This window comes from Oncorhynchus gorbuscha, linkage group LG23, assembly GCF_021184085.1.
Source record: "Oncorhynchus gorbuscha isolate QuinsamMale2020 ecotype Even-year linkage group LG23, OgorEven_v1.0, whole genome shotgun sequence".
Taxonomy (NCBI): domain Eukaryota; kingdom Metazoa; phylum Chordata; class Actinopteri; order Salmoniformes; family Salmonidae; genus Oncorhynchus; species Oncorhynchus gorbuscha.
Window position 1 is genome coordinate 54223723 of NC_060195.1, and position 27888 is coordinate 54251610.

General features: G+C 44.0%; 1 protein-coding gene across 1 annotated transcript; it reads right to left on the minus strand.

The window, feature by feature from the left end:
* Nucleotides 1-810: 810 nt before the first annotated feature.
* Nucleotides 811-27873, minus strand: sh3bp4a (SH3-domain binding protein 4a). Its single transcript, XM_046324064.1, has 5 exons — nucleotides 27757-27873; nucleotides 20841-21059; nucleotides 18301-20708; nucleotides 2511-2699; nucleotides 811-2225 (listed from the first exon to the last, which is right to left on the minus strand). The coding sequence occupies exons 2-5, from the start codon at nucleotides 20962-20964 to the stop codon at nucleotides 2001-2003; spliced, it is 2946 nt and encodes a 981-aa protein (XP_046180020.1). The 5' UTR covers nucleotides 20965-21059; nucleotides 27757-27873; the 3' UTR covers nucleotides 811-2000.
* Between the last annotated feature and the right edge of the window lie 15 nt (nucleotides 27874-27888).

The following is a 27888-nucleotide window of genomic DNA, read 5'->3' on the forward strand; positions in this document are numbered from 1 at the left end:
CGATAGACAGATGGGTAAGGGGAGAAAGAGAGAATGACCACTTGGGAGAGATGAGGATCCCGGTGCCACCACCCCGCTGACCAGAAGCTCTCGGGGTGTGCGAGAACATGTGGGCGGACGAAGAGAGAGCAGTAGGAGTAGCAGTGTTGTCTGTGGTGATCCATGTTTCCGTCAGTGCCAAGAAGTCGAGGGACTGGAGGGAGGCATAGGCTGAGATGAACTCTGCCTTGTTGACCGCAGATTGGCAGTTCCAGAGGCTACCGGAGACCTGGAACTCCACGTGGGTCGTGCGCGCTGGGACCACCAGAGTAGGGTGGCCGCGGCCACGCGGTGTGGAGCGTTTGTATGGTCTGTGCAGAGAGGAGAGAACAGGGATAAACAGACACATAGTTGACAGGCTACAGAAGAGGCTACGCTAATGCAAAGGAGATTGGAATGACAAGTAGACTACACGTCTCGAATGTTCAGAAAGTTAAGCTACGTAGCAAGAATCTTATTGACTAAAATGATTATTTTTATGGAAATACAAAAAAAATTGATTCCTATCGCAAGTCTACAATTAATTGTGTTATTTATCTACAGTATGAGATTGATCTCATGAATCAGCCTGATGCAAATGCTTAGGAATGCTTTAAATGAGCAAACAAGCCAACTGGCCACTAGCCCAAGAGTCCAATACCTCCTCCCCAGAAAGCACTGTAGCCTAGGCTACTCTTTCACTGTGCTCCTTTGTGTAGGGCCATACTGAGACAAAATATGTTTAATAATCTCTGTGAATGTAGAATCACGGGAACACAAATTCCGACCATGAAAGCTGCACACTGCCTGACAGAGACACTTTAGAATTGTCAGCCATTTTATTGAGTTAATATGAACCAACAGGTAAAGACAACAACTAATAGAGAAATCGAAGTGCAGAACTTGTCAGTCGGTAACGTCACAGACCAGTGTGACCATTTAACTATGCACATAATACTATTAACATTTCATCTGCATTCACAAAACATACCAAACCATTTATACCATCACATCTAATTGAATTCCTCAAAATAATTGTTCATTCCGTTACTGCCGGTTAAAACAAATGAAATAAAGAGACCATATCGTGAGGTAATTCTGCATTTAAATTTTCAGAAAACAAAGAGGAAAGATCCTTGTTGGATACATGATGTAATTATTCTTCAGATTTTTGTGGCACGCATCTTGTCCTAAAGTGAACATAGAGGAAACTAACCAAAGGGGGTTTATTCTGAAATGATGATACTTTTGTGTAGAACAATAAACTGATCTAGGCTAGCACCTAACTGTTTTGGCAAGCAAAAAGTACAAAGAGCAGTCAAAAACAGATTTTCAGCACAGAAACACATAAGGGGGATAGAAATAGAAATCAGAAGTGATTGCGTATAATGCACTTCATAAATCAAGTTTCTGTATATTTTTCATTTGAAATATATATATATATATATATTTAGTGAAAAAAAGCCATAAAAATGAGTGCTATGCCACTTTCTGTAGAAAAAAATGTGTAGCAAAAGACAATACAGACTAAAAACCACCCTTTAGAAATTGATTGAAACATCAACCATTATGAAATCACATCAATATTGTGGCTTAATAATAATCTACTGTAAATTCCAATGAGAGTGTTTAACCCGCCAGAGAAATGGACCTACAGTAACATGTGCTCTGTGTGAAGTGGTGGTTACTGGTTACAAACCATTGTAGTCCTGTGCAAGAGGATGGGAGCAGGGTCAAGAGTTGAAAGTTCCTGGTATAACAGCGATGGTCAAGGTGTGATTGCTGATTGGTCATCCTGAGGGCTGGAGGAGACCAGTAGTAGTCCTGCTGGATCCATAGTGCCAAGCTCCAGAGACTCAGTGTGCATCCTAAATGGCACACTATTCACAATATATCGCACTACTTTTGACCAGGTTCTTGCAAAAACTAGTGCACTACTATGTAGGGAATAGGATGCCATTTCAGATGTAGATGGGTACAGATCAAATGGCATAGTCCCCCTGTCCTACAGGGCTGAAGGCAGAGCTGCGTAACGTATCTAGGCTGTTGACCAGAATGAGCGTTCCGGTGAGGTGCTTCCAGCGCTTGGTTATGGGATTCTTCATTCGGTCCAGGCCCAGGTGCAGCTCCTGGATCACGTCCCGGTAGCTGTCCCCGATTTGGGCCGCCCAGGTCAGCAGGAAGTCGTAGGCTGGCTTCCACATTGACTGTCAACATAGAATCAATCAATCAATCGACTATTATAGAACAACCGATCAATCAATCCAAAGTACTCATAAAACCCTTCAAGATCAACAGAGGGGACAGAGAATCATTCCAAATGCTTCTAAGGTCAAGTCTGACTGGCTAATATAAAAGAACATTGCACACAAGAAACTGATAGCAGGGTTAGCATTTTCTCACATCCATTGTATTACAGGTCTGAGGCAGCCAACACCAGTCAAACCCAGTAAACCTAACAGTATCTAGATGTAATGGGCTGATAATCTCACCTCATTGTCCACCAGGCCGTTCTTGTCCCTGTGCGGAGCATCGTATTGCTCCATCTGCTGCTTGTTCACCCGGGCCAGCTTCTCCGCCAGCTCCCTCCAGCGCGGGGCCACCTCCACGGCCGTGGTCAGCAGGACAAAGTCCATGATCAGCCTGGCCACCAGGCCTTGGCAGTCCATCTTCAACAGGGCCTAGAAGAAAGGCCACATAAAGACAACTTGATTTACTAACTCAAGCTTTTTATTCCTCCTGGAGCATAGGTCGTCGACGGAAGACAACATTTAGCTATGAGACAACAGTTCAACAACACACCCCAAGGATCAGCAATGACACAGCATTGTGTCACATAGTGTTCGCCATTAAAGGGGTGTGAAGACATGACTCTCCAGACATGGTGAAAGGAGTGGGGCGGAACAGCATTAGGGGGCCAGGGTATTGTCTTGATACAATACATTTGCATCTCTAACTACGGCTACACTATCCCTCCCTATTCTTTAACAAAGCCTGCCGTGAAGTCTGAGGATGAATTATAGCATGATTCAGAAGAGCCTCTCTGGGTTTCACCACACAGACCCACATATGTGTTGAATGACAATAAAACCAGGAGGCCAGGGAAAATACACTAGTAATCCACTCCTCTCTCTACCAGAAACACCAGAGACGAACAGGGGATGAAAGAAAGGGAGACTGCAAATCAAGCCTATCAGGATCCCATGAGGAGGTGGGCTGCCATGCAGCATGTCTACACCGTGTAGGCTACAACCCATGAGGGCTATATAATATCAAAGCATAATGGAAAGTACAACCCAACAAAAACAATATGTTTTAATGTACAGGAACTCATGTTTTGAAGTCAGAGCCAACCAGTTAAGCCTGCCAATAAGAGACTGCATACGTTCCACCACTATATCTTACCAAACAGTTCATACATAAACTTTTTTTTCCCACTTCAAAGTCTCTTTGGAGAGTTTGCCTGCAACTTGACAGGATCTGCTGAGGCAGGCATACTATCTATATTTTGCACAGTACTGTATCTAAATAGAAGAGCCAGCATGTGTTTGCTTCGCAGAAAGAGAATGAGGCATGTGGAGCTCATGCCACTCAAATCCATATGTTGGTCTGTCAAACTGGGAGCTGAGTGACCTCTGCATCCCAAATGGCACCCTATTCCCTATATCGGTGTTTCTCCAGTACCCCCAACAGCGTATATTTATGTTGTAGCCCCGGACTCATTTAGGGCTTGAATCAGGTGTGCTTGTCCAGGGTTACAAAAACAACGAGTTATGTTGGGGTACTCGAGGCCTCGAGTTGGGAAACACTGTCCTATATAGTCCCCTATGGGCCGTGGTCAAAAGTAGGGAACTAAATAGGGAATAGGGTGCTTACCGGGACACACACACTGTCTTCAAAGAATTTCAGTGCTACTCCAGTCACCTTGGCCACCTGGCCCGACTCTGAACACCACTGTTTTAATGAGCTGGCCTCTGTCCTGGGCTGCCTGCTGTATCAGGACTCACATTTCTGTCAAAGTTACTCGAACAGGACTGCAGCATAACATCTACCATCACCACCATCTGTCTGGTTACTGGGCCGGCTTCTACCGCCGTCAACAATGCCAACTGAGTCAACTGTGAGTGACACAATGGAGTGGCTCAGTTCAGTCACAGACCTAATGCTGTGTCATTCACAACATCTGGCACCGGTCTGACAGGGCCAAGGAGTCAACATGGTAGCGTAGTTACTAGTGTGAGTCCCAAATGGCACCCTATACCATATATCATGGGTATTCAACTCTTACCCTACGAGGTTCAGAGCCTACTGGTTTTCTGTTCTATCTGATAATGAATTGGACACACCTGGTGTCCCAGATCTAAATCAGTTCCTGATTAGAGGGGAATTTTTTTTTTTATGGTGTGGAACTGGCTTCGAGGTCCAGAGTTGAGTTTTACGGCCCTATATAGTGCACTACTTTTGACCAAACCCCTATGATGGAGTGCCATTTGGAATGCAACTCTAGTTACCATGTCACAGTTATGACATATAGCCTTCAACCAGAAGGAAGATTAGTTAAATCACTGTCTCTTAAAACCTCTTAACTCAACATCTATCCTCTTAATCCTTCAATCACTTCCTGTCATGAAAACCTCAAAACCAAATGACATGTCATTTTCCCATACAGTGCTGAGTAGTTGGGTCAGGTATTCCATGGCAGCAGATAAACAATGCTTAAATGCTGCTTAAGTTATATCCCATAACATGAGCAAACCAAAAACGTTGTGATAATGTACTATGGTTCATGCAGAACTCTTTCATGAAACCAATAGCTAATAATGTCATATTCCATTATCTTTATCTTCAGAGAGGAACTGTATAAAAAGGAATCCAGCTCTTTTGAATGGCCTCCTGCACAAGTGCAATGGATCCTTATAAAACCTTCCAATTCCAAAAGACCTCATGCCATTCACGTTTACTTCTCGTTTCAACTCTTAATCTAAACCTATGATAAAACTACGTAACTCACTGAAATTTTCTGAAGTGTATCCTGTGTGTGTGTGTGTGTGTGTGTGTGTACATGCCTGCGCACACGCACACTCAGACAGTTTCCCATCCAATCAGAGAATGGCACCTGAATGCCAGTGGTAGGCAGGCTGAGGAAAATGATGAAGCTTTAGGGACATCCTTCAAAAATGTGAGTGTGGAGGCTTACTCCTTCTCTGACTTGATCCACATGTCCACTGGGGGAAAGCCCTGACAGACATGACTGACAGCTCAAATTTACCATGTGCCTCAGAGCTCTCAGAGGCAGTTATCTCTCTAAGCGTCATTCCAAATGAGCCTGTCTGGCTCTTCTCCCTGCATTTAAAAGTCAGGGAAAGGAGCGTATACACACACACACACACACAGACACACACACACACAGGCAAGCGCCAAATGCATACACACACACACACACACACACACAGTGTCCCTGAGACTAACAGCAGGGGAGGGGAGAGAGGAGAGGGAAGAACAAAGTAACAAGGACTCAGTAACAACAAGCTCATTAAAGTCAACCAGGGACTTTATATGTGAGGAAAAAGTTTCTACATCAGCAGTCTATAAACCTCTCTCTAGTTTGAAATGGGGAAAGTAGGCCCAACGATGACTTTCCGTCATTATATTTAATGGTGTGTACAGTACATAGGATGATGGCAGTGGTGTCTAAAATCATTGCCGTATCTATTTGTCAAAAGTGTCTGTACAAAGTCAGTGTCTTACTACACACACAATTTATTAAAATGATTTATTGTTTATGACATTTATCATGTTTTAAAGATTGACTACATTTCATATTGAAAGATGATTTTACATTTTTAAATTAAAATGGTCAAAAATAAATAAAAATAGCTTCTTAGCAAAGAGCAATTTATCAAGCAAGAATTTTGCTTGGACTAAAATACCTGGGTCTTAATATGACACCCTGTGTAAATAAAGGTTAAAATAAGAAATTAGAGGTCGACCGATTTAATTGGAATGGCTGATTAATCAGGGCCGATTTCAAGTTTTCATAACAATCGGAAATCGGTAATTTTGGACGCCGATTTTGCAAAAAATTACACCTTTTTATTTAATCTTTATTTAACTATGCAAGTCAGTTAAGAAGACATTCTTATTTTCAATGACGGCCTAGGAACTGTGGGTTAAATGCCTTATTCAGGGGCAGAACGACAGATTTTTACCTTGTCAGCTCAGGGATTCAATCTTGCAACCTTACGGTTAACTAGTCCAACGCTCTAACCACCTGCCTCACGAGGAGCCCGCCTGTTACGCGAATGCAGTAAGAAGCCAATGTAAGATGCTAGCTAGCATTAAACTTAATCAATCATAATCACTAGTTATAACTACATATGGTTGATGATATTATTAGTTTATCTAGCGTGTCCTGCGTTGCATATAATCAATGCAGTGCGCATTCGCAAAAAAGGACTGTCATTGCTCCAACCCTGTACCTAACCATAAACACCAATGCTTTTCTTAAAATCAATACACAGAAGTATATTTTTTAAATTTAATTTAGCTAAAAGAAACCCAGCTTAGCAGGCAATATTAACCAGATGAAAATGTGTCACTTCTCTTGCGTTCATTGCACGCAGAGTCAGGGTATATGCAACAGTTTGGGCCGCCTGGCTCATTGCAAACTAATTTGCCAGAATTTTACGTAATTATGACATAACATTGAAGGTTGTACAATGTAACAGGAATATTTATACTGATGGATGCCACCCGTTAGATAAAACACGGAACGGTTCCGTATTTCACTGAAAGAATAAATGTCTTGTTTTCGAGATGATAGTTTCTGGATTCGACCATATTAATGACCTAAGGCTCATATTTATGTGTGTTATTATATTATAATTAAGTCTATGATTTGATAGAGCAGTCTGACTGAGTGATGGTAGTTACCAGCAGGCTCATAAGCATTCATTCAAACAGCACTTTCGTGCATTTTGCCAGCAGCTCTGCTGTTTATGACTTCAAGCCTATCAACTCCTGAGATTAGGCTGGTGTAACGATGTGATGTGAAATGGCTAGCTAGTTAGCTGGGTGCGCGCTAATAGCGTTTCAAACGTCACTTGCTCTGAGACTTGGAGTAGTTGTTCCCCTTGCTCTGCATGGGTAACGCTGCTTTGAGGGTGGCTGTTGTCTTGTGTTCCTGGTTGGAGCCCAGGTAGGAGCGAGGAGAGGTACGGAAGCTATTCTGTTACACTGGCAATACTAAAGTGCCTATAAGAACATCCAATAGTCAAAGGTATATGAAATACAAATGGTATAGAGAGAAATAGTCCTATAATTCCTATAATAACTACAACCTAAAACTTCTGCAAGGAACTTAAACGTTAGCTTTCTTACATGGCACATATTGCACTTTTACCTTCTTCTCCAACACTTTGTTTTTGCATTATTTAAACCAAATTGAACATGTTTCATTATTTATTTGAAGCTAAATTGATTTTGATGTATTATATTAAGTTAAAATAAGTATTTATTCATTATTGTTGTAATTGTCATTATTACAAATACATTTAAAAAATCGACTGACGAATCGGCATCGGCTTTATTGTCCTCCAATAATCGGTATCGACCTCTAAAGAAATAGAGAATCTGCAGGTGTCTCTCTCGGTCTTTCGGGTTGGCCGTTGGGAACAATTTCAGTGATGAGCAGTGGGATGGCATTTCAATTGTCTGCTACCTGAGCAACTCCATCCATCACTTTGAGAATTCTTAGTGGGTGTCAGTTTGCGTTGCCCCCCCGGCCTGCTATCTCGCCTGACCAATGTCTCCTTTCCTCTCCTCACATTTCAACTGACGACACCTGTCAGACCATGCTAGCGACTCAGAAAAAAAGGGCAGGCAGGGTGTTAAAGCCCATAGAGCACAGCGTTGTGTAGGCTAGACAGAGCTATGCCTGTGGTGGTCACACTTGTGAATTAACATTTTGTGAGGAATTTGAATCATAGGCCACTTAGCTTGAAGTGCTAATTTCGGTTATCTTTTATTTAGCGACTTTTATATAATAATCAGCTACACTGTATATACCAAACTATGTGGACGCCCCTTCATATTTGTGAATTCAGCTATTTCAGCCACACCCGTCAACGGGTGTATAAAATCGAGCACACAGCCATACAATCTCCATACGCACACATTGTCAGTAGAATGGCCCGTACTGAAGAGCTCAGTGACTTTCAATGTGGCCCCGTCATAGGATGTCACTTTTCCAATAAGTCAGTTTGTCAAATTTCTGCCCTGCTGGAGCTTTCCACATTGGCTGTAGGTGCTATTGTACAAGCAACAACGGTTCAGCCGCAAAGAGGTAGGCCACACAAGCTCACAGAATGGGACCTCAAGAGTCCTGAAGCGTACAGTGCGTAAAAATCATCTGTCCTCGGTTAAAACACTCACTACCAAGTTCCAAACTGCCTCTGGAAGCAACGTCAGCACAAGAGCTGTTCATCGGGAGCTTCATGAAATGGGTTTCCTGGGCGAGCAGCCACACACAGCCTAAGATCACCAGTGGTGTAAAGCTCGCCACCATGCTTCACCATCTGGCAGTCCAACGGGCAAATCTGGGTTTGGCGGATGCCAGGAGAACACTACCTGCCCGAGTGCATAGTGCCAACTGTAAAGTTTGGTGGAGGAGGAATAATGCTCTGGGGCTGTTTTTCATGGTTCAGGCTAGGCCATTTAGTTCAATTGAAGGGAAATCTTAACGCCACAGCATACAATGACATTCTAGATGATTCTGTGCTTCCAACTTTGGCAACAGTTTGGGGAAGCCCATTTCCTTTTTCAGCCTGACAATGCCCTTGTGCTCAAAGCGAAGTCCACATAAATGGTTTGTTGAGATCAGTGTGGAGGAACTTCACTGGCCTGCACAGAGCCCTGACATCCTTCCCATCGAACACCTTTGGGATGAATTGGAACGTTGACTGCGAGCCAGGCCTAATCGCCCAACATCAGTGCCCGACCTCAATAATGTTCTTGTGGCTAAATGGAAACAAGTCCCCGCAGTAATTTTCCAACTAGAGGTCAACCGATTGTGATTTATCAACTCCGATAATGATTTATTGGAGGACAGAAAAAGTCGATACCGATTAATCGGACAATTTTTTAAAGATGTATTTGTAATAATGACAATTACAACAATACTGAATTAACACTTATTTTAACTTAATATAATACATCAATAAAATCAATTTAGCCTCAAATAAATAATGAAACATGTTCAATTTGGTTTAAATAATCAGTGTTGGAGAAAGTAAGTAAAAGAAAGTAAAAGTGCAATATGTGCAATGCAAGAAAGCTAACGTTTAAGTTCCTTGCTCAGGACATGAGAACATATTTGTAAGTCGCTCTGGATAAGAGCGTCTGCTAAATGACTTAAATGTAAATGTAAATGTAAACATATGAAAGCTGGTGGTTCCTTTTAACATGAGTTTTCAATATTCCCAGGTAAGATGCTTTAGGTTATTGTTATTATAGGAATTATAGGACTATTTCCCTCTATACCATTTGCATTTCACATACCTTTGGATGTTCTTACAGGCACTTTAGTATTGCCAGTGTAACAGTATAGCTTCCGTACCTCTCCTCGCTCCTACCTGGGCTCCAACCAGGAACACAACGACAACAGCCACCCTCAAAGCAGCATTACCCATGCAGAGAAAGGGGATCAACTACTCCAAGTCTGAGTGACGTTTGAAACGCTATTAGCGTGCACCCTGCTAACTATAGCTAGCCATTTCACATCACATCGTTACACCAGCCTCATCTCGGGAGTTGATAGGCTTGAAGTCATAAACCGCAGCGCTGCTGGCAAAACGCACGGGCGTAGCAGTCGGACGTGTGTTTAGTCTTGTCCCATCCTGTCTAGTGTAAATATAGTTTTCTTCGTTTTTTTTCTGTATGTATTTCGTACATATTTTAATCTCACTTTCCAACTAGAGCTGAATACTCTCCTGCAACCCGCATCACCCAATGTGGTACGGATCTGCTTTTTCTATACTTTACTTTAGAACCGGAACCCCCATCAGAAGCTAGCCAGCTAACTAGCTACTAGCTAGTACTCAGTTAGCCATTGCTAGCGGTCTTCAAAGCTACAGCGCGACATCAACCCAGAGCATATCAGACTGCTTTTTCTCCGGATTCCTACCGCAAGCTCTGAACCTTTACACCGGATCATCGCAACTAGCTAGCTGCAATCCGAGTGGCTACTCCTGGCTAACGTCTCTGTCCCAAAACAAGCACCAGTTAGCCTTGAGCTAGCCTCGAGCTAAGCCCATCTCCCGACTAGCCGAAGAGGCCCAACAATACCTCTTTTGCCAATTGGCCTGGACCCTTTACTGCCGACACGGAGCCCCGCCGATCCATCACGACTGGTCCGCCGACATAATCGTCCGAGGTGGTTTCAACAGGCTTTTTCGTTGCGACATCGTCAAAGATCCATCTGCTGGCCAAGGCCCGCGAGCTTTCTGAAACGCTGTGTCTCCAGCTCACCTAGCGTACTAGAGCACCTGTAGCATATTCCTGGGCTACAATTACCCGGGCCCACGACCGGTCTGTCGATGTCACCGCACGAAAAGGAATAAACAGACTCACCCCATCGCGACGTCCCCCCAAAGGTTAACTCTCTAGCCCTCGCTATCTCCCTGCTTGCTAATTCGGCCTGCTAACGGCTAGCTTGTCTAGCCCGGGCCTACGAACTGTTAGCTTGTTAGCACAGGCCTGCTAACCATCTGAATCACCGCATCCCAAACACTCTGAACCCATTTACTTTCTATCTCTTTTTGATTTTTATTTTGTTTATACCTTCCGGAAACCTGCCTCACCCACTGTGGTACGGAATCGCTGTTACTTTTAATTTTAATTTTATTTTTATGACACACTCAAGAACCTCCAGACGCTAACCAGCTAACTAGCTACAAGCTATTTAGTCATTGTTAGTTTTTTTTCAAACCTGGATAACACTCGCCAGCCCAGCCCCCCTGCCCCATCCACCGCTGCCCCCTGGACACTGATCTCTTGGCTACATAGCTGACGCACGCTGGACTGCCCATTAATCACGGTACTCCATTCTGCTTGTTTGTTTATCTGTCGGCCCAGTTGCCTAGTCAACGCCATTTTACCTGCTGTTTGTTGTGCTAGCTGATTAGCCTCGCCCACTGTTTTTAGCTAGCTTTCTCAATTCAACACCTGTGATTACTGTATGCCTCGCTGTATGTCTCTCTCAAATGTCAATATGCCTAATTATACTGTTGTTCAGGTTAGTTATCATTGTTTTAGTTCACAATGGAGCCCCTAGATCCACTCTGCATACCCCTGTTACCTCCCTTGTCCCACCCCCCACACATGCGGTGACATCACCCATTACAACCAGCATGTCCAGAGATACAACCTCTCTCATCATCACCCAGTGCCTGGGCTTAACTCCGCTGTACCCGCACCCCACCATACCCCTGTCTGCGCATTATGCCCTGAATATATTCTACCATGCCCAGAAACCTGCTCCTCTTATCCTCTGCCCCCAACGCTCTAGGCGACCAGTTTTGATAGCCTTTAGCCGCACCCTCATACTACTCCTTCTCTGTTCCGCTCCATGTCCCCAGGTCTCATTTGTTGACTTCTGTGCGAAAAAGTCTTGGTTTTATGCATGATCAGAAGCCTCCTGGAGGTAAACCCAGGCCCCGCATGTCCCCAGGTACCCTCATTTGTTGACTTCTGTGATCGAAAAAGTCTTGGTTTTATGCATGTCAACATCAGAAGCCTCCTCCCTAAGTTTGTTTTACTCACTGCTTTAGCACACTCTGCTAACCCTGATGTCCTTGCCGTGTCTGAATCCTGGCTCAGGAAGGCCACCAAAAATTCAGAGATTTCCATACCCAACTATAACATCTTCCGTCAAGATAGAACTGCCAAAGGGGGCGGAGTCGCAGTCTACTGCAGAGATAGCCTGCAAAGTAATGTCATACTTTCCAGGTCCATGCCCAAACAGTTTGAACTACTAATTTTGAAAATTACTCTCTCCAGAAACAAGTCTCTCACTGTTGCCGCCTGCTACCGACCCCCTCAGCTCCCAGCTGTGCCCTGGACACCATTTGTGAATTGATCGCCCCCATCTAGCTTCAGAGTTCGTTCTGTTAGGTGACCTAAACTGGGATATGCTTAACACCCCGGCAGTCCTACAATCTAAGCTAGATGCCCTCAATCTCACTCAAATCATCAAGGAACCCACCAGGTACAACCCTAACTCTGTAAACAAGGGCACCCTCATAGACGTCATCCTGACCAACTGGCCCTCCAAATATACCTCTGCTGTCTTCAACCAGGATCTCAGCGATCACTGCCTCATCGCCTGTATCCGCCACGGAGCCGCAGTCAAACGACCACCCTCATCACTGTCAAACGCTCCCTAAAACACTTCTGTGAGCAGGCCTTTCTAATCGACCTGGCCCGGGTATCCTGGAAGGACATTGACCTCATCCCGTCAGTTGAGGATGCATGGTCATTCTTTAAAAGTAACTTCCTCACCATTTTAGATAAGCATGCTCCGTTCAAAAAATGCAGAACCAAGAACAGATACAGCCCTTGGTTCACTCCAGACCTGACTGCCCTCGACCAGCACAAAAACATCCTGTGGCGGACTGCAATAGCATCGAATAGCCCCGTGATATGCAACTGTTCAGGGAAGTCAGGAACCAATACACGCAGTCAGTCAGGAAAGCTAAGGTCAGCTTCTTCAGGCAGAAGTTTGCATCCTGTAGCTCCAACTCCAAAAAGTTCTGGGACACTGTGAAGTCCATGGAGAACAAGAGCACCTCCTCCCAGCTGCCCACTGCACTGAGGCTAGGAAACACGGTCTCCACCGATAAATCCATGATTATCGAAAACTTCAATAAGCACTTCTCAACGGCTGGCCATGCCTTCCGCCTGGCTACTCCAACCTCGGCCAACAGCTCCGCCCCCGTAGCTCCTCACCCAAGCCTCTCCAGGTTCTCCTTTACCCAAATCCAGATAGCAGATGTTCTGAAAGAGCTGCAAAACCTGGACCAGTACAAATCAGCTGGGCTTGACAATCTGGACCCGCTATTTCTGAAACTATCTGCCGCCATTGTCGCAACCCCTATTACCAGCCTGTTCAACCTCTCTTTCATATCGTCTGAGATCCCCAAGGATTGAAAGCTGCCGCAGTCATCCCCCTCTTCAAAGGGGAGACACCCTGAACCCAAACTGTTACAGACCTATATCCATCCTGCCCTGCCTATCTAAGGTCTTCGAAAGCCAAGTCAACAAACAGGTCACTGACCATCTCGAATCCCACCGTACCTTCTCCGCTGTGCAATCTGGTTTCCGAGCCGGTCACGGGTTCACCTCAGCCACACTCAAGGTACTAAACGATATCATAACCGCCATCGATAAAAGACAGTACTGTGCAGCCGTCTTCATCGACCTCGCCAAGGCTTTCGACTCTGTCAATCACCATATTCTTATCGGCAGACTCAACAGCCTCGGTTTTTCGGATGACTGCCTTGCCTGGTTCACCAATTACTTTGCAGACAGAGTTCAGTGTGTCAAATCGGAGGGCATGCTGTCCGGTCCTCTGGCAGTCTCTATGGGGGTGCCACAGGGTTCAATTCTCGGGCCGACTCTTTTCTCTGTATATATCATTGATGTTGCTCTTGCTGCGGGCGATTCCCTGATCCACCTCTACGCAGACGACACCATTCTATATACTTTCGGCCCGTCATTGGACACTGTGCTATCTAACCTCCAAACGAGCTTCAATGCCATACAGCACTCCTTCCGTGGCCTCCAACTGCTCTTAAACGCGAGTAAAACCAAATGCATGCTTTTCAACCGATCGCTGCCTGCACCCGCATGCCCGACTAGCATCACCACCCTGGATGGTTCCGACCTTGAATATGTGGACATCTATAAGTACCTAGGTGTCTGGCTAGATTGCAAACTCTCCTTCCAGACCCACATCAAACATCTCCAATCGAAAATCAAATCAAGAGTCGGCTTTCTATTCCGCAACAAAGCCTCCTTCACTCACGCTGCCAAGCTTACCCTAGTAAAACTGACTATCCTACCGATCCTCGACTTCGGCGATGTCATCTACAAAATTGCTTCCAACACTCTACTCAGCAAACTGGATTCAGTCTATCACAGTGCCATCCGTTTTGTCACTAAAGCACCTTATACCACCCACCACTGCGACTTGTATGCTCTAGTCGGCTGGCCCTCACTACATATTCGTCGCCAGACCCACTGGCTCCAGGTCATCTACAAGTCCATGCTAGGTAAAGCTCCGCCTTATCTCAGTTCACTGGTCACGATGGCAACACCCATCCGTAGCACGCGCTCCAGCAGGTGTATCTCACTGATCATCCCTAAAGCCAACACATCATTTGGCCGCCTTTCGTTCCAGTACTCTGCTGCCTGTGACTGGAACGAATCGCTGAAGTTGGAGACTTTTATCTCCCTCACCAACTTCAAACATCAGCTATCCGAGCAGCTAACCGATCGCTGCAGCTGTACATAGTCTATAGGAAAATAGCCCACCCATTTTCACCTACCTCATTCCCATACTGTTTTTATACTGTTTTTATTTATTTATTTTTCTGTTCTTTTGCACACCAATATCTCTACCTGTACATGACCATCTGATCATTTATCACTCCAGTGTTAATGCCTTTTGCACACATTGTATATAGACTGCCCATTTTTTCTACTGTGTTATTGACTTGTTAATTGTTTATTCCATGTGTAACTCTGTGTTGTCTGTTCACACTGCTATGCTTTATCTTGGCCAGGTCGCAGTTGCAAATGAGAACTTGTTCTCAACTAGCCTACCTGGTTAAATAAAGGTGAAATAAAAATAAAATAAATTATGAGCCTGCTGGTGCCTACCATCGCTCAGTCAGACTTCTCTATCAAATCATAGATTTAATTATAATCTAATAACACACAGAAATACGAGCCTTACGTCATTAATATGGCCAAATCCGGAAACTATTATCTCGAAAACAAGACGTTTATTCTTTCAGTGAAATACCGACCGTTTCGTATTTTATCTAACGGGTGGCATCCATCACTATAAATATTCCTGTTACATTGCACAACCTTCAATGTTATGTCATAATTACGTAACATTCTGGGAAATTAGTTCGCAATGAGCCAGGCTGCACAAACTGTTACATATACCCTGACTCTGCATGCAATGAACGCAAGAGAAATGACACAATTTCACCTGAATAATATTGCCTGCTAACCTGGATTTCCTTTAGCTAAATATGCAGGTTTAAAAATATATACTTCTGTGTATTGATTTTAAGAAAGGCATTGGTGTTTATGGTTAGGTACACGTTGGAGCAACGACAGTCCTTTTTCGCGAATGCGCACTGCATCGATTATATGCAACGCAGGACACGCTCGATAAACTAGTAATATCATCAACCATATGTAGTTATAACTAGTGATTATGATTGATTAGGTTTAATGCTAGCTAGCAACTTAGCGTGGCTTCTTACTGCATTCGCGTAACAGGCGGGCTCCTCGTGAGGTAAGTGGTTAGAGCGTTGGACAAGTTAATCTTAAGGTTGCAAGATTGAATCCCTGAGCTGACAAGGTAAAAATCTGTCATTCTGCCCCTGAACAAGACAGTTAACCCACTGTTCCTAGGCCGTCATTGAAAACAAGAATGTGTTCTTAACTGACTTTGTCTAGTTAAATAAAGATTAAATAAAGGTGTAATAAAAAAAAATTACATCGGCAAAATCGGCGTCCAAAATTACAGATTTCTGATTGTTATGAAAACTAGAAATCGGCCCTAATTAATCGGCCATTCCGATCAATCGGTCGACATCTCGTTCCAACATCAGGTGGAAAGCCTTCCCAGAAGAGTGGAGGCTGTTATAGCAGCAAAGGAGGGGGCCTACTCCATATTAATGCCCATGATTTTGGAATGAGATGTTTGACGAGCAGATGTCCACATACTTTTGGTCATGTATTGTATTTTTTGTTTGTGTTAATTCAGACAAGTATATGACCTAACCATGGTTATGTTCTGTCTAACAATGCCTACTACCTGAGCTTTAAAGCTTCTTAGTTGAGTTTTTGCACAAACTTTTTGATTAACAGTTTTAGTCCAGATAATTTATGAATACTGTGTGAGATTAAGGTCACTAAAAGGGCAAAATACTAAATTTGAGGAAAGGCTACAGAACCACAGAACAACAGAAAGACCACAAAACTCTCACCATAGACTCTCACCCATAGATTCTCACTATAATGACATAAAGTGCTGCAATATTGTCACACCTTTATACAACCATCTCCCCCCACACAAACCTTTATACAACCATCTCCCCACACAAACCTTTATACAACCATCTCCCCCCCACACAAACCTTTATACAACCATCTCCACCCCCACACAAACCTTTAAACAACCATCTCCCCCACACATTTATACAACCATCTCCCCCACACAAACCTTTATACAACCATCTCCCCCCACACAAACCTTTATACAACCATCTCCCCCACACAAACCTTTATACAACCATCTCCCCCCACACAAACCTTTATACAACCATCTCCCCCACACAAACCTATATACAGATCCCATATCTTAACTTGAGCCAGTTTCGCACCACAGATAAATAATCTTGTAACAACGGGAAATGTGAATTGTTATGTGGAATATAATTAATGGAAAAATGCAGAGCGGTTGATACATTTATTTTGGTTTAGGGCAAATCAAGGAAATTACTAGCTTTTTAAAACCTTGAATACATTACTTCTTGCTGTGCGGGAAAATTCCTGCAACAACCGGAGGATCAACGTAAGACGCAGCATATTATGTAGACTGCAGCGCAGCAATATCAATGGTCCTCAAGATCCTGCTCGAATGTACCAGTATGGACCAACAGTTGTGTCACTGATGTTTATATCTGGTGTTTCTTGGCCTGATCAGGATCGGCAACAACACTCTCTGTTTCTACTGTGGCTTGCAGGCGATCAAGACTGGCTGGAATCAAAAGATAAGACATGGATCTATTTCAGGCACTGCCTCCAGGACACCATTAGCATAGTTGCCCACAGCCAGGTGCCTCCAGGTTTCAGGGATCCAGCTCATTCAACTTCCTCTTCCACTGAAAACCAGATGTGGGAACTCCACTCAGGTGTTTTCTTTTATGCCTGCTATGTTAGGTTACTCCCAGGCTAGGGGGCACAGTAAACGGATCTGTGTGTCCACCATAAATAGTGTGTGTGTGTGAGGGGTAGTATGAGGGCTTTGGGCATGGATCATTGTTATCAGAGATCAATCTATCCTCATTCCTTTGTCTACTGTATGTACAGTAGCCAGCAGTGGCAATATTTGCACAAACCTAAAGCCTAACATCAGCTTATCATGTCTGTTGGCAGAAAAAGATCTTTGCTTTTTTGTATTCTAGCCTGCCTTTGATCAAAATACCATTGTTGGCATAAACAACTGTTATATTTCATACCAAAATAAACTGATATATGCTAGCTCTGACTGATAAGAGGCTTGCATAAGCAAGCATTGTGAAAAGGACATCAACCTCACTTTCCCAGACAGATCCAATTTCTCCACAGATCCAAAATTCAAACAACTGTTGCCTGTTTGTAACTGTTGCAATGCGGGGTATAGTTACATTACCAAGCACTTCTGTCTAAAACTTGGAAAGGGTGACTGAAGAGGAAGTGGGAGGCATGTTGAGTCAACACTTTTGGTCACAACAGCAACCCTGCCTGCTTTGAGGAGAATCTCTCAGGATATTGTCGTCTCTGTTTGTGTCTCAGTCTCGGGAGTTGCACTGAAGGAGGTGATGTAGCTGTGTTTTTGTGCATTGTAAGTCACAGCACACTTATTCTCCCAACAAGTAGTCCTACTCCTAAGGCACATGTGACTGAATAACCTGAGTACAGTAAAATATCAGCCCCCCCCCCATCACAGTACATCACAGCCCATTGCCTCCACACCATGTCAACATCTGCTGCTCATGGAAAATAGGGAATAAACACAGAAGCGCTACCCATTTCCAGAGAAAGTGAAATTTCCTATTTCTTTACCTTTTTGATATGGTTTCTGTATTGAACCATACATTTGAATAGCTTCTACAGCCTAAGAGGTACAACGTGCATGACGAGCGGTTTCCAAACACACATACACACGCATCAGAGAGAGAGAGAGAGAGAGAGACAAACACACACACACAAACGTACTGTCATGAGTTCCTTCTGGAAGGTCTTTCTCTCCTTGATGTCCATGTTAGTGCAGTCCTCCTTGAGCTTCTCCAGAACCGAGGCAACCTTCTCAGGCTCGTTGTCCAGTTCAGTCCGACAGAAACAAGACAAAGGTAAGTTCCCATATCCTAGTGCGTCTGCAAAGGTCTTCCAGTTCCCTATATTCTCCATGAGTACTGTCCTCACAGAGGCGTAGATGTATGTGAGAAATTTGCAAGGCTTCAGAATCTGCTCCACTAGCATGGTTGTTGTGAGGTCCGGACCACAGAAATAAATAGGCTTGACTTTCCCCAAAACCAGAACGTTTTTCGCGTGAACAAGACCGGTCTTTCCCTGATAATATCCAATATACCACTCTTTGGTCCACAGTTGTCCTCGTAGTTTGATTTTCTCCTCGCTCAGCAAAGCGATCACATCTCCCTTCTTGTATTCCAACAGGTATGTGCTCTTGTTTTGCCTGATCACAGATTTGAGCAACTTGCCAAACTTCAGGTTGGTGATGCAGCGCTCCTGAAACTGTGGATATTTGGCAGTGATGGCCAGAGGTGACAGAAGAATCTTACCCACCACCTCTTTCTTCTTCAGGAACCGCCTGTGGCCAGTGTTCCGCGCTCCACTCTTCGGAGGCGGTTGTGGTGTTTGGACGCAGAACTGAGCCAGGATACAATCCAGGCCGTCTTTGACCTGGACCTGCAAGGTGAAGTCTGATATGTCCTCAGGGTTGTTGGATGTGATCATGTAAATGAGTCGGCTAACCTTCCCCAGTTTGACCTGGAAGGCCCGAATCATCCTGGTTTGCTCATTAGCCTTAATCATATAGTTAGACATGTTGGAGTATAGGCCAACCTGAAGGTCCTGGGGCCTACCCAGGACAAACTGATGCTTCCCCCACAGCGTGAGCGCCACTGGCGGGGAGGAGTGGGCCTGCTTCCCCACCTCACTCACCAGTAGGGTATTAGGGGCACAGTCATGCCCAAATAGGGCCACGACTGTCTTAAACGAAGGGTGGATGTGCTTGGGCCCATAGACACCCAGGGTGACTTTCTTCAACACATTGTCCCATACAGTTGTATTAAGGTTGACGTGCTGGGCCTGCACCACTACCACCACGTACATACACGGCTCCAAGTTATCCAACTGGACTTGTACTGTGTCCTTGTATAGGTAAGCATGTGGGATGATTATATAGGGTCCCTCCTTGCAGTCACTCCGGACGCAGAGCACCTCGGCTACCTGACCACTGTCTTTCTTCACCGTCACGGACACGGTCAACTCCAGAGTGATGAAGGACTTGGTCTCCATGTTGGACATTTTGATTTCCACCACTGGGCTGACTGTGGAGCAGTGGTCATTGTTCAGCTCCAGTGGAGGGTCCAGTAGGGCCTTCATGGAGATCTGCTGGGTGTCTCCAGGAACCACGTGTCCTTCAGGGACATGGATGCTGATCTGGGTTTCTGGGAGCTGAACGGCCCCTCCACGACTGTCTAGTTTACAGACAATGTTGGTCTCCACCGGCTGAGTCTGTCCCCAACCAGGGCTCTGCCCCAGAGAGTCCAGATCATGGCAAGATCTGGCGAGCTTCCGATGGTTTAGCCACGCAGTCCTGAAGTCCTCCCTGCTCTGAAACTGCTCTGGCGAGGGAGCCTTGAGGCCGGTGAAGAACCCGGAAGAAGGCAAGGGGGGGTTGGATTGTGTCTGTAGGATGGACAACTCCGATAAACTGTACGATCGCTTGCTCTTGAAGAATGGGTTATCCCTTCGCAGTGTCTGTAAAACCTGTAAGTCCTGGTTGGGGCTGGTGGCTGACATCATGTCAAATATGTTGCAGCTACTGAAGCCATTGATCATGGTGGTCCTGGAGGTAGAGTTAGGTCCCGAAGGGGAGACTGGGGAGGCCAGGGAGTCAAAGACTAACAGGTCTGTGGACCTTCCCCTCTCATTACAGTTCTGGTCCAGAGAACCATGTAGATGACCACTGTTGATGAAGGGGTTGGTGGAGGACGTATGGAGGGAGAAGGGATTGCTGTTAAAATAAGGCGAATAAGGAGTGGTCTTAACGGACACCCCTGTCCACTCCCCTAGGAGATCCAACTCCTTAGCCCCTTCCTCTGTACACTCCCCTAGATTGTCTATCATGCCACTATCACTGAGCGATGAGTTCCTACAGTTGATGGGCTGGACGTATGCTGAGGGGATGTAGCCCATCTCTGTGTTGTTGTGGGCATACCACCACTCTCCACCCGACGTGTCCATCACATAAAGCCGGTCACCTTTGGAAAACTTTAAAGTGGTAAAGCTAGACGGGCAGTAATCCTTGATGGCGACTACTTCATGAGCAGTTACAAAGGAAGCTGAATTGTCCAGCCGTAAGGCACTGGAAGAAGGCACTGCATGAAAAGAAAAGGAAGATCAGAAATTCACATAAACATCCTCAATTCATCCTCAATTTGCATTCAAATCAATATATATTTAAAGGGCTGAATAACTGTCTGGTACATTAGTCAGTATTGAATCCTCACCTTTGACATCTGTGAGGCTAGCCTCAGAGAGCCCTTCATTGAGATCAATGAGCGTGCCCTCCGATTTGCAGCGAGGGAGAACATGGTTACTGTTGGTCACTCTGATGATCCGGTGGGCCGCCATTTTGGTGCGAATTGCCCGAGTTGCAGTCGCACTACTACTCTTCCATTTCTCCAATTATGATATTCAGTCTTTGGCAGCTCTCCATTGTATCTAGACTAAAGGAAACAAAAATGAGAACATCTTCATTAGCTGTGATTGAGCCATTCCTGTAAGAGCCATAAATGATTGAATCATCACAATGTACAACATGGTTTGATTCAGTAGGAAGTGGGGACAGTCTTGGCTAGGGACAAAAATGAATAGATTCCAGCAGATGCAAAATAATATCCTGTGAAGAGAATAAACATTTTGAGCAGTGCACCCCGCCATGGGACAGTTTAACATCTTATGACACTCATATCCCACTGGGCACACACTGGTTGAGTCAACATGATTTCAAAGTCATTTCAATGAAGTTACATAGACCTAATGTGGAATAGACGTTGAATTGACGTCTGTGCCCAGTCGGTCTTCTGCTATCTTAACACCTTTCCAATTACTTTACAGTCATAGGTGTCCTCAATATGCCTGCACTTGCTAATTCTGTGTTCTGTATCTCAGTGTGCAGTTGTAGATGATAATTGCATATTTTCCATCTCATTCTGTTGCTTTGCAAAGCAATAAAGCCTCAGGGAGGGACAGTGAATCACTTGGGGTATAGACATACAGGAAATCATGGGACATTCCCTTCTTAAACCTTCTCATATGTACAATGTTCAGTACAAAATGTAAGCGCAGACTAGATAGGTCAGATAGGTTTCTTCCTTGACATAGCTATTGTCTTGACAATAATTTGGACATGACTTAGTGTAATTTGACTATATATCACATGTAACATTTCAAATATATGCAATGTGTATAGAGCAAGCAAATATTGCAGTACCATGTGCCATGTCACACAGCTTCCCGTATTTACAACAAACTAGCTCAAAGACCTCTCTCGTGATTTCACATTTAGCCAATCCATAATTCAAAACACACTGTCAGTTGAGCTCAGGGCGAGAGCACTTTCATATGAGTGAGACCATATTCTTGATTCCAGCATTTTCTCTCGCACAGGAAGCAGGAGGGGTAGCGTGCTACACTACACCTCATTGCAGTGAACCTTACAGCCCTGGCCTAAAAGCTAAAAGGTTTAGTTCAGAGACACTAAAGTCCCCAGAGATGTCAGGGAGAGATTTCACTCCCACTCTCAATCCATGAGGAAAATATGTGGCTCAATGTAACCTGTTTGTTTCTCCTCCCCCTTGCCAGGGAGCTAGCTAAGCTCGGGGGACAGTGACAGTCCATGGATGTGAGGATCAATAAAGCTCGACTGACAAAAAACAGACTGTCAACCACTTTGATGCAACACCCGGGTCAGATTGCTAGTCGATGTTCTGCACCAAGATAAATAGCAGACGCTGGCTGTGAGATCCTTTCTGAGATGAATCCACAGATACCACAGCCAGACATGATGAATTGGAACCAGAAGCCACTTGTCACTGAGTCTCTGTAGATGCTTTCCATAGTGCACTGGAAAGTTTTACATCTTTATTTCAATCTTGTTTCAATGTTCGTAAGATCGAGATCTCTCGAGATGCTTTCGATCTTCAATTCAGTTCATGGCTGTGCAGCATTATCCAAACTGTCCCCGCCAAGCTAACTACGTTGTCAAAAGTAAGGCTGTTAATCACAATCCAAAATGCAATCAAATATCATCATTATTTATGAGACACACCGAGTTCTCCCGTCAATACATTCTGAAAGGCCTCATTTCCATCAATACATTTCGAAGGTCCTCATCTAATCTAGCCGACAAAGTGGGAAGGGGGTATATTGTTTCAGCAAACCGTTCCGTAAACGCACGTGAGGGAGCAGAGACTTTAACACACTTTAATTAAATCCACAGCAGTGTTCTCTAATCCCTGACCGACTTGCTACTTTAATTACCTTTTTTGAGCATTTTCTCAAAGATTCTCTGTCCCCCATTTTTATAGCAATAACATTAAGCATATGCCTACAACTTTGGCTCCTAGAAATATTTGTGGTCATTATAGGAATGAGAAGCCTGTCAAAAAGACACTCTATGTAAAAACAACCAGGCCTTCTCAATAACAGTTACAGTACACACAATTTCAAATGATGTGTAACAACTGTTTATAACTCATCTATAAACAAACATGAATGGTTTCTAAACTATTTAGAACCTCTTTTAGCATTTTGTAAGTATGTATACCTTCACCTTAATGATTCATGCCAATGTCATTATTCTGTCCTGCTTCACTGACAAGCTAATTACTTTGTCAAAAGTAAGTCTGTTAATCACTATACAAAACAAAAAGTAATAAATTATCTGAATTATTTACGAGACTCTTAGACGTGAATGATAAGTCTGTAGGTTCCTTTTAATTTGAGACCACAGAAAGCTTATTGTTGAAGTAAATCAGAATTGGGTTTAGTTCCTAACAGAGGGATACGAGTATACTGCAGTAAAACAGTAAGGACTTATACTTCATTCACCATTAGACCTTAGTCAGCATAGACCTACTATTCTAATGTTAAAACCAACAGTACTATGTTATTGATATCCACTTTGGTGTAGAGAAGTTCTCTGCACAAGAAGACATGGGTATGGTAGTCAATCGCTGAATAATTTGCATTCATTAGCATTAGTTCATTAATTAATTTTCTCCCTGGAAACAACTAATAAGAGAACTATAGGAGTCTGATATTGAAGTCATGCCTTAGGCGAGGGAAGGATAAATGAGCTCTTTAAGAAAGCAGCCTTCCAGGAAGCTCAAACACCGATTATTAAATGTATTTCCAACACAGTGACACAACATCATAATGAACTAAAGTTGTTTCTCAGCTAATGGAACTATCTGACAACTAATGGGCTTCAGACTGTTTCACTTAGTGGGTGGGTGGGTGTGTGTGTGAGAGAGAGTGAGCAAGAAAGAGAGAGAGAATGAGCAAGAGAGCAGGAGCAAGAGAGCGAGAGAATGAGCAAGAAAGAGAGAGAAAGAGATGAGAACGAGAATGAGCAAGAGAGCGAGAATGAGCAAGAGGGCGAGAGAGAGAGAGAATGAGCAAGAGAATGAGAGCGAGCAAGAGAAAGAAAGAATGAGCAAGAGAGCGAGAACAAGAGAGCGGGTGAATTAGCAAGAAAGAGAGGGAGAGACTGAGCAAGAGAGACAGAATGAGCAAGAGAGCGAGCGAGAGAGAAAGAGAGTGAGTGAGAAAACGAGCAAGAGAGCGATCAAGCGTGAGAGCAAGAGCGAGCAAAACAGCGAGAGAATGAGCAAGAGAGTGAGCAAAAAAAAACGAGCAAGAGAGAGCCAAAGAACGAGCAACAGAGCGAGAGAACGAGCAACAGAGCGAGAGAATGAGCAAGAAAGAGAGAGTGGGCAAGAGAGAACAAGCAAGAGACAGCAAGAGAATGAGAAAGAGAGAGCGAGCGAGAGAATGAGCAAGAGAGAGCGAGAGAACGAGAAACCGAGCAAGAGAATGAGCAAGAGAGAGCGAGAGAAGGAGCAAGAGCGAGAGAATGAGCAAGAGAGCGAGAAAGAGCATGCAAGAGAACGAGCAAGAGAGCGAGAGAGTGAGCAAGAAAGCAAGAGAGAGAATGAGCAAGAGAGAGAGAGAGAATGAGCAAGAGAGTGAGAGAATGAGCAAGAAAATGAGCTCTAGAAAGAGCAAGAGCGAGAGAATGAGCGAGAGAACAAGCAAGAGAGCAAGAGAGAGCGAGAGAATGAGCAAGAGAGCGAGAGAATGAGCAAGAGAGGGCGGGCGAGAGTGAGAGAATGAGCAAGAGAGCGAGCAAGAGAGAGAATGATCAAGAGAGCGAGAAAGAGAAAGCAAGAGAACGAGCAAGAATGAGAGCAAACAAGAGAGCGAGAGGACGAGCAAGAGAGAGCAAAAGAACGAGCAAGAGAGAGCGAGAGACTGAGCAGGACAGCAAGAGAGAGTGAGAGAATGAGCAAGAGAGTGAGAGAACAAGCGAGAGAGAACGAACAAGAGAGTGAGAGAAAGCGAGAGAACGAGCAAGAGAATGAGCTCAAGAGAGAGCGAGAGAATGAGCAAGAGAGCAGCAAGAGAACGAGCAAGAGCGAGAGAATGAGCAGGAGAGCAAGCAAGAGAGCGAGAAACCGAGCAAGAGAGTGAGAGATTGAGCAAGAGAATGAGCTCAAGAGAGCGAGAGAATGAGCAAGAGAGCAAGAGAATGAGCAAGAGAGCAAGCAAGAGAGCGAGAAACCGAGCAAAAGAGCGAGAGAACGAGCAAGAGTGAGAGATTGAGCAAGAGAATGAGCTCAAGAGAGCGAGAGAATGAGCAAGAGAGCAAGAGAATGAGCAAGAGAGCAAGAGAATGAGCAAGAGAGAAAGAGAATGAGCAAGAGAACGAGAGAATGAGCAAGAGAGCAAGCAAGAGAACGAGCAAGAAACCGAGAGAACGCGCAAGAGAGCGAGAGAACGAGCAAGAGAGCGAGAATGAGCAAGAGAGCGAGAAAAAGCAAGCCAGAGGACGAGCATGAGAGCAAGAGGACAAGTATGAGAGCAAGAGAACAAGCAAGAGAACGAGCAAGAGAGTGAGAGAGAGCGAGCAAGAGAGCGAGAGAATGAGCAAGAGAGAGAATGAGCAAGGGAGCGAGAGTAGTTTGGGTAACCAAACAGATAGACTTGCTAGAAAAACGATATTAAGCTTTTTCTCTCTTATGACTTCTGAAACCAAAACCCTCGTATTCCTCTTTAAGAAGATGAAGAAGAGAAGAAAACAGGAAGGATGAGATGCAGTGAAGAAGAGAAGAAGACAAGACGAGAGGAAATGCTTCTCAGCTCACATTCCTGCTGTAACTTAGAATCCCCCAAACCCTCTGGTTTAAATCATCTCAAGCAGGAAATGGAACGGTGTCTGATGTCACACAGCAAGACGGCAGAGCTAAGCTGCAATACTGTAGCATTCAACTGCCTTTAATAAGGTCACGAGAGTCAAGAAAGGTGCCGTTACTATGTTAATATAATAATATAATATATGCCATTTAGCAGACGCTTTTATCCAAAGCGACTTACAGTCATGTGTGCATACATTCTACGTATGGGTGATCCCGGGAATCGAACCCACTACCCTGGCGTTACAAGCGCCATGCTCTACCAACTGAGCTACAGAAGGACCACTGTTATTGTGATCATTTATTTTTGCACCCGTCGCAGGTTTATCAACAAGGATTTTGAATCGCTTTGATATAATGGGGTGCAAGGTATTTCATTTCGTGTAATAATAACTATGCTTGGGAAGGACCGGCATATGACAGTCTGATACATTCATTTGAATCAAAGGCACACAATGTTGAGTGACAACAGTAAAGGGTACGCGTGACGGGCATGTCAAATGTGAGTGAGCGCTGCATGTTCTCCCATCACCTCCTGAGCCTTTGGCTTGAATCCCGAATGGCGCCCTATTCCCGATGAAGTGCACAGTCAAAAGTAGTGCACTATATAGGGTGCTATTCGGGATGCATCCCTTGTGAATAAGGTCATCTGATAAGCCTAAAATCCTCTCACTACCCAGGCAGGCAGCTACCCACGTTCCCGTCTCAGTCCCAAGCTCTGATCCACTTCTAATGCAGTCTGGGAGGAAGGCAATAAGGGCCTCCCAAGAACAACAACAATGCTGTTCTGCTGCCACACACAAAAACACACACACACACTATGAATATGTAATTACCAAAATAATACTGAAGACAAATGGCCTGGCTTCAAAACCATTTTCTGTCAAACAAATCAAAAACGGTATTAAAAGACTCCAATTAGCGTAGCCTTTTCCTGCAGTCAAATGACCAGTGGCCTCATGGGTGAAATGTTGTAAATATTTTTCATAATATCATAATTAATAAACTTTTTTTATTTTAAACAGCTGGAAATCGAGCATTTTTATGTCAAACGGTTTTGTTATGTTTCAGTCTTCTGTGGTATATATAAAGTGTAATATTGGGATGCAAAATCAAAATTCAATACATTTCAACTCTATCTGACATGGTACAGGTGTCTTCTTTTTTAAGCCCATAACCATGTGTGTGAGGTGTACACTTTTGTTTCAAAGTAGATTTGTTTAAGACTACCAACCCTGATTTAGCCCACTGCAGTAAAGGGTTAATGAATGTTATAAGATGGAATATCTCATCATTCATTACTTTCTATTTCTCCTTGAAATGAATGACTGTTATTTAGGAGCATATCCCTTCATTATTACAACAAACATGATATATGTTCTGCTAATAAAAGAATGGAGGAAGAGGAGAACATGTAACAAGAGAAAGATGAGTATGATGATCGTGATGATGGTTTCTATACTTCTATATTTATATACTATGTTATAGTAGTAATATTATATAGGTGATGTTAATTGCGATGATGCTGCTGATGAAAATTAATGATTTGGCAACACTCTCCACATTGTTTCACAGCATGAGCTCTTGTTGTAGGAGGCAACACTCTCCACATTGTTTCACAGCATGAGCTCTTGTTGTAGATGGCAACACACGGTCAACGGTGAGGTATGAGGTGTCAGTTATGACTATTTGCGATATTCAAACAACCGTTTCATAAAATACTATTCAGCAGTATGGTAAATACTTCTAAATTAATTTCACATGAATACAACCATTTGCACATTATGTAATGGATACGATAAGTAGGACATGACTTCAGAAAGTATCGGAAACCCAATACGATGACTTGTGTGCTTCATCAATTAATGGGTTATCATACATAGGCCTACTGTATCTTGGCATCTCGTTTAACGAAACGTAAAATAGTTCAGAAAGCTTGACATACCTTACAAGGGCTTGTGAACACCTAATGTTGAAAACCTAACCAAAATGTTGACCACGTCCCAAAACGTATCCGAAACTTCGGGAACTGGCTTCGGACGTTGCTCTTTTACAGCTCCCTTACAAGAGTGATCGC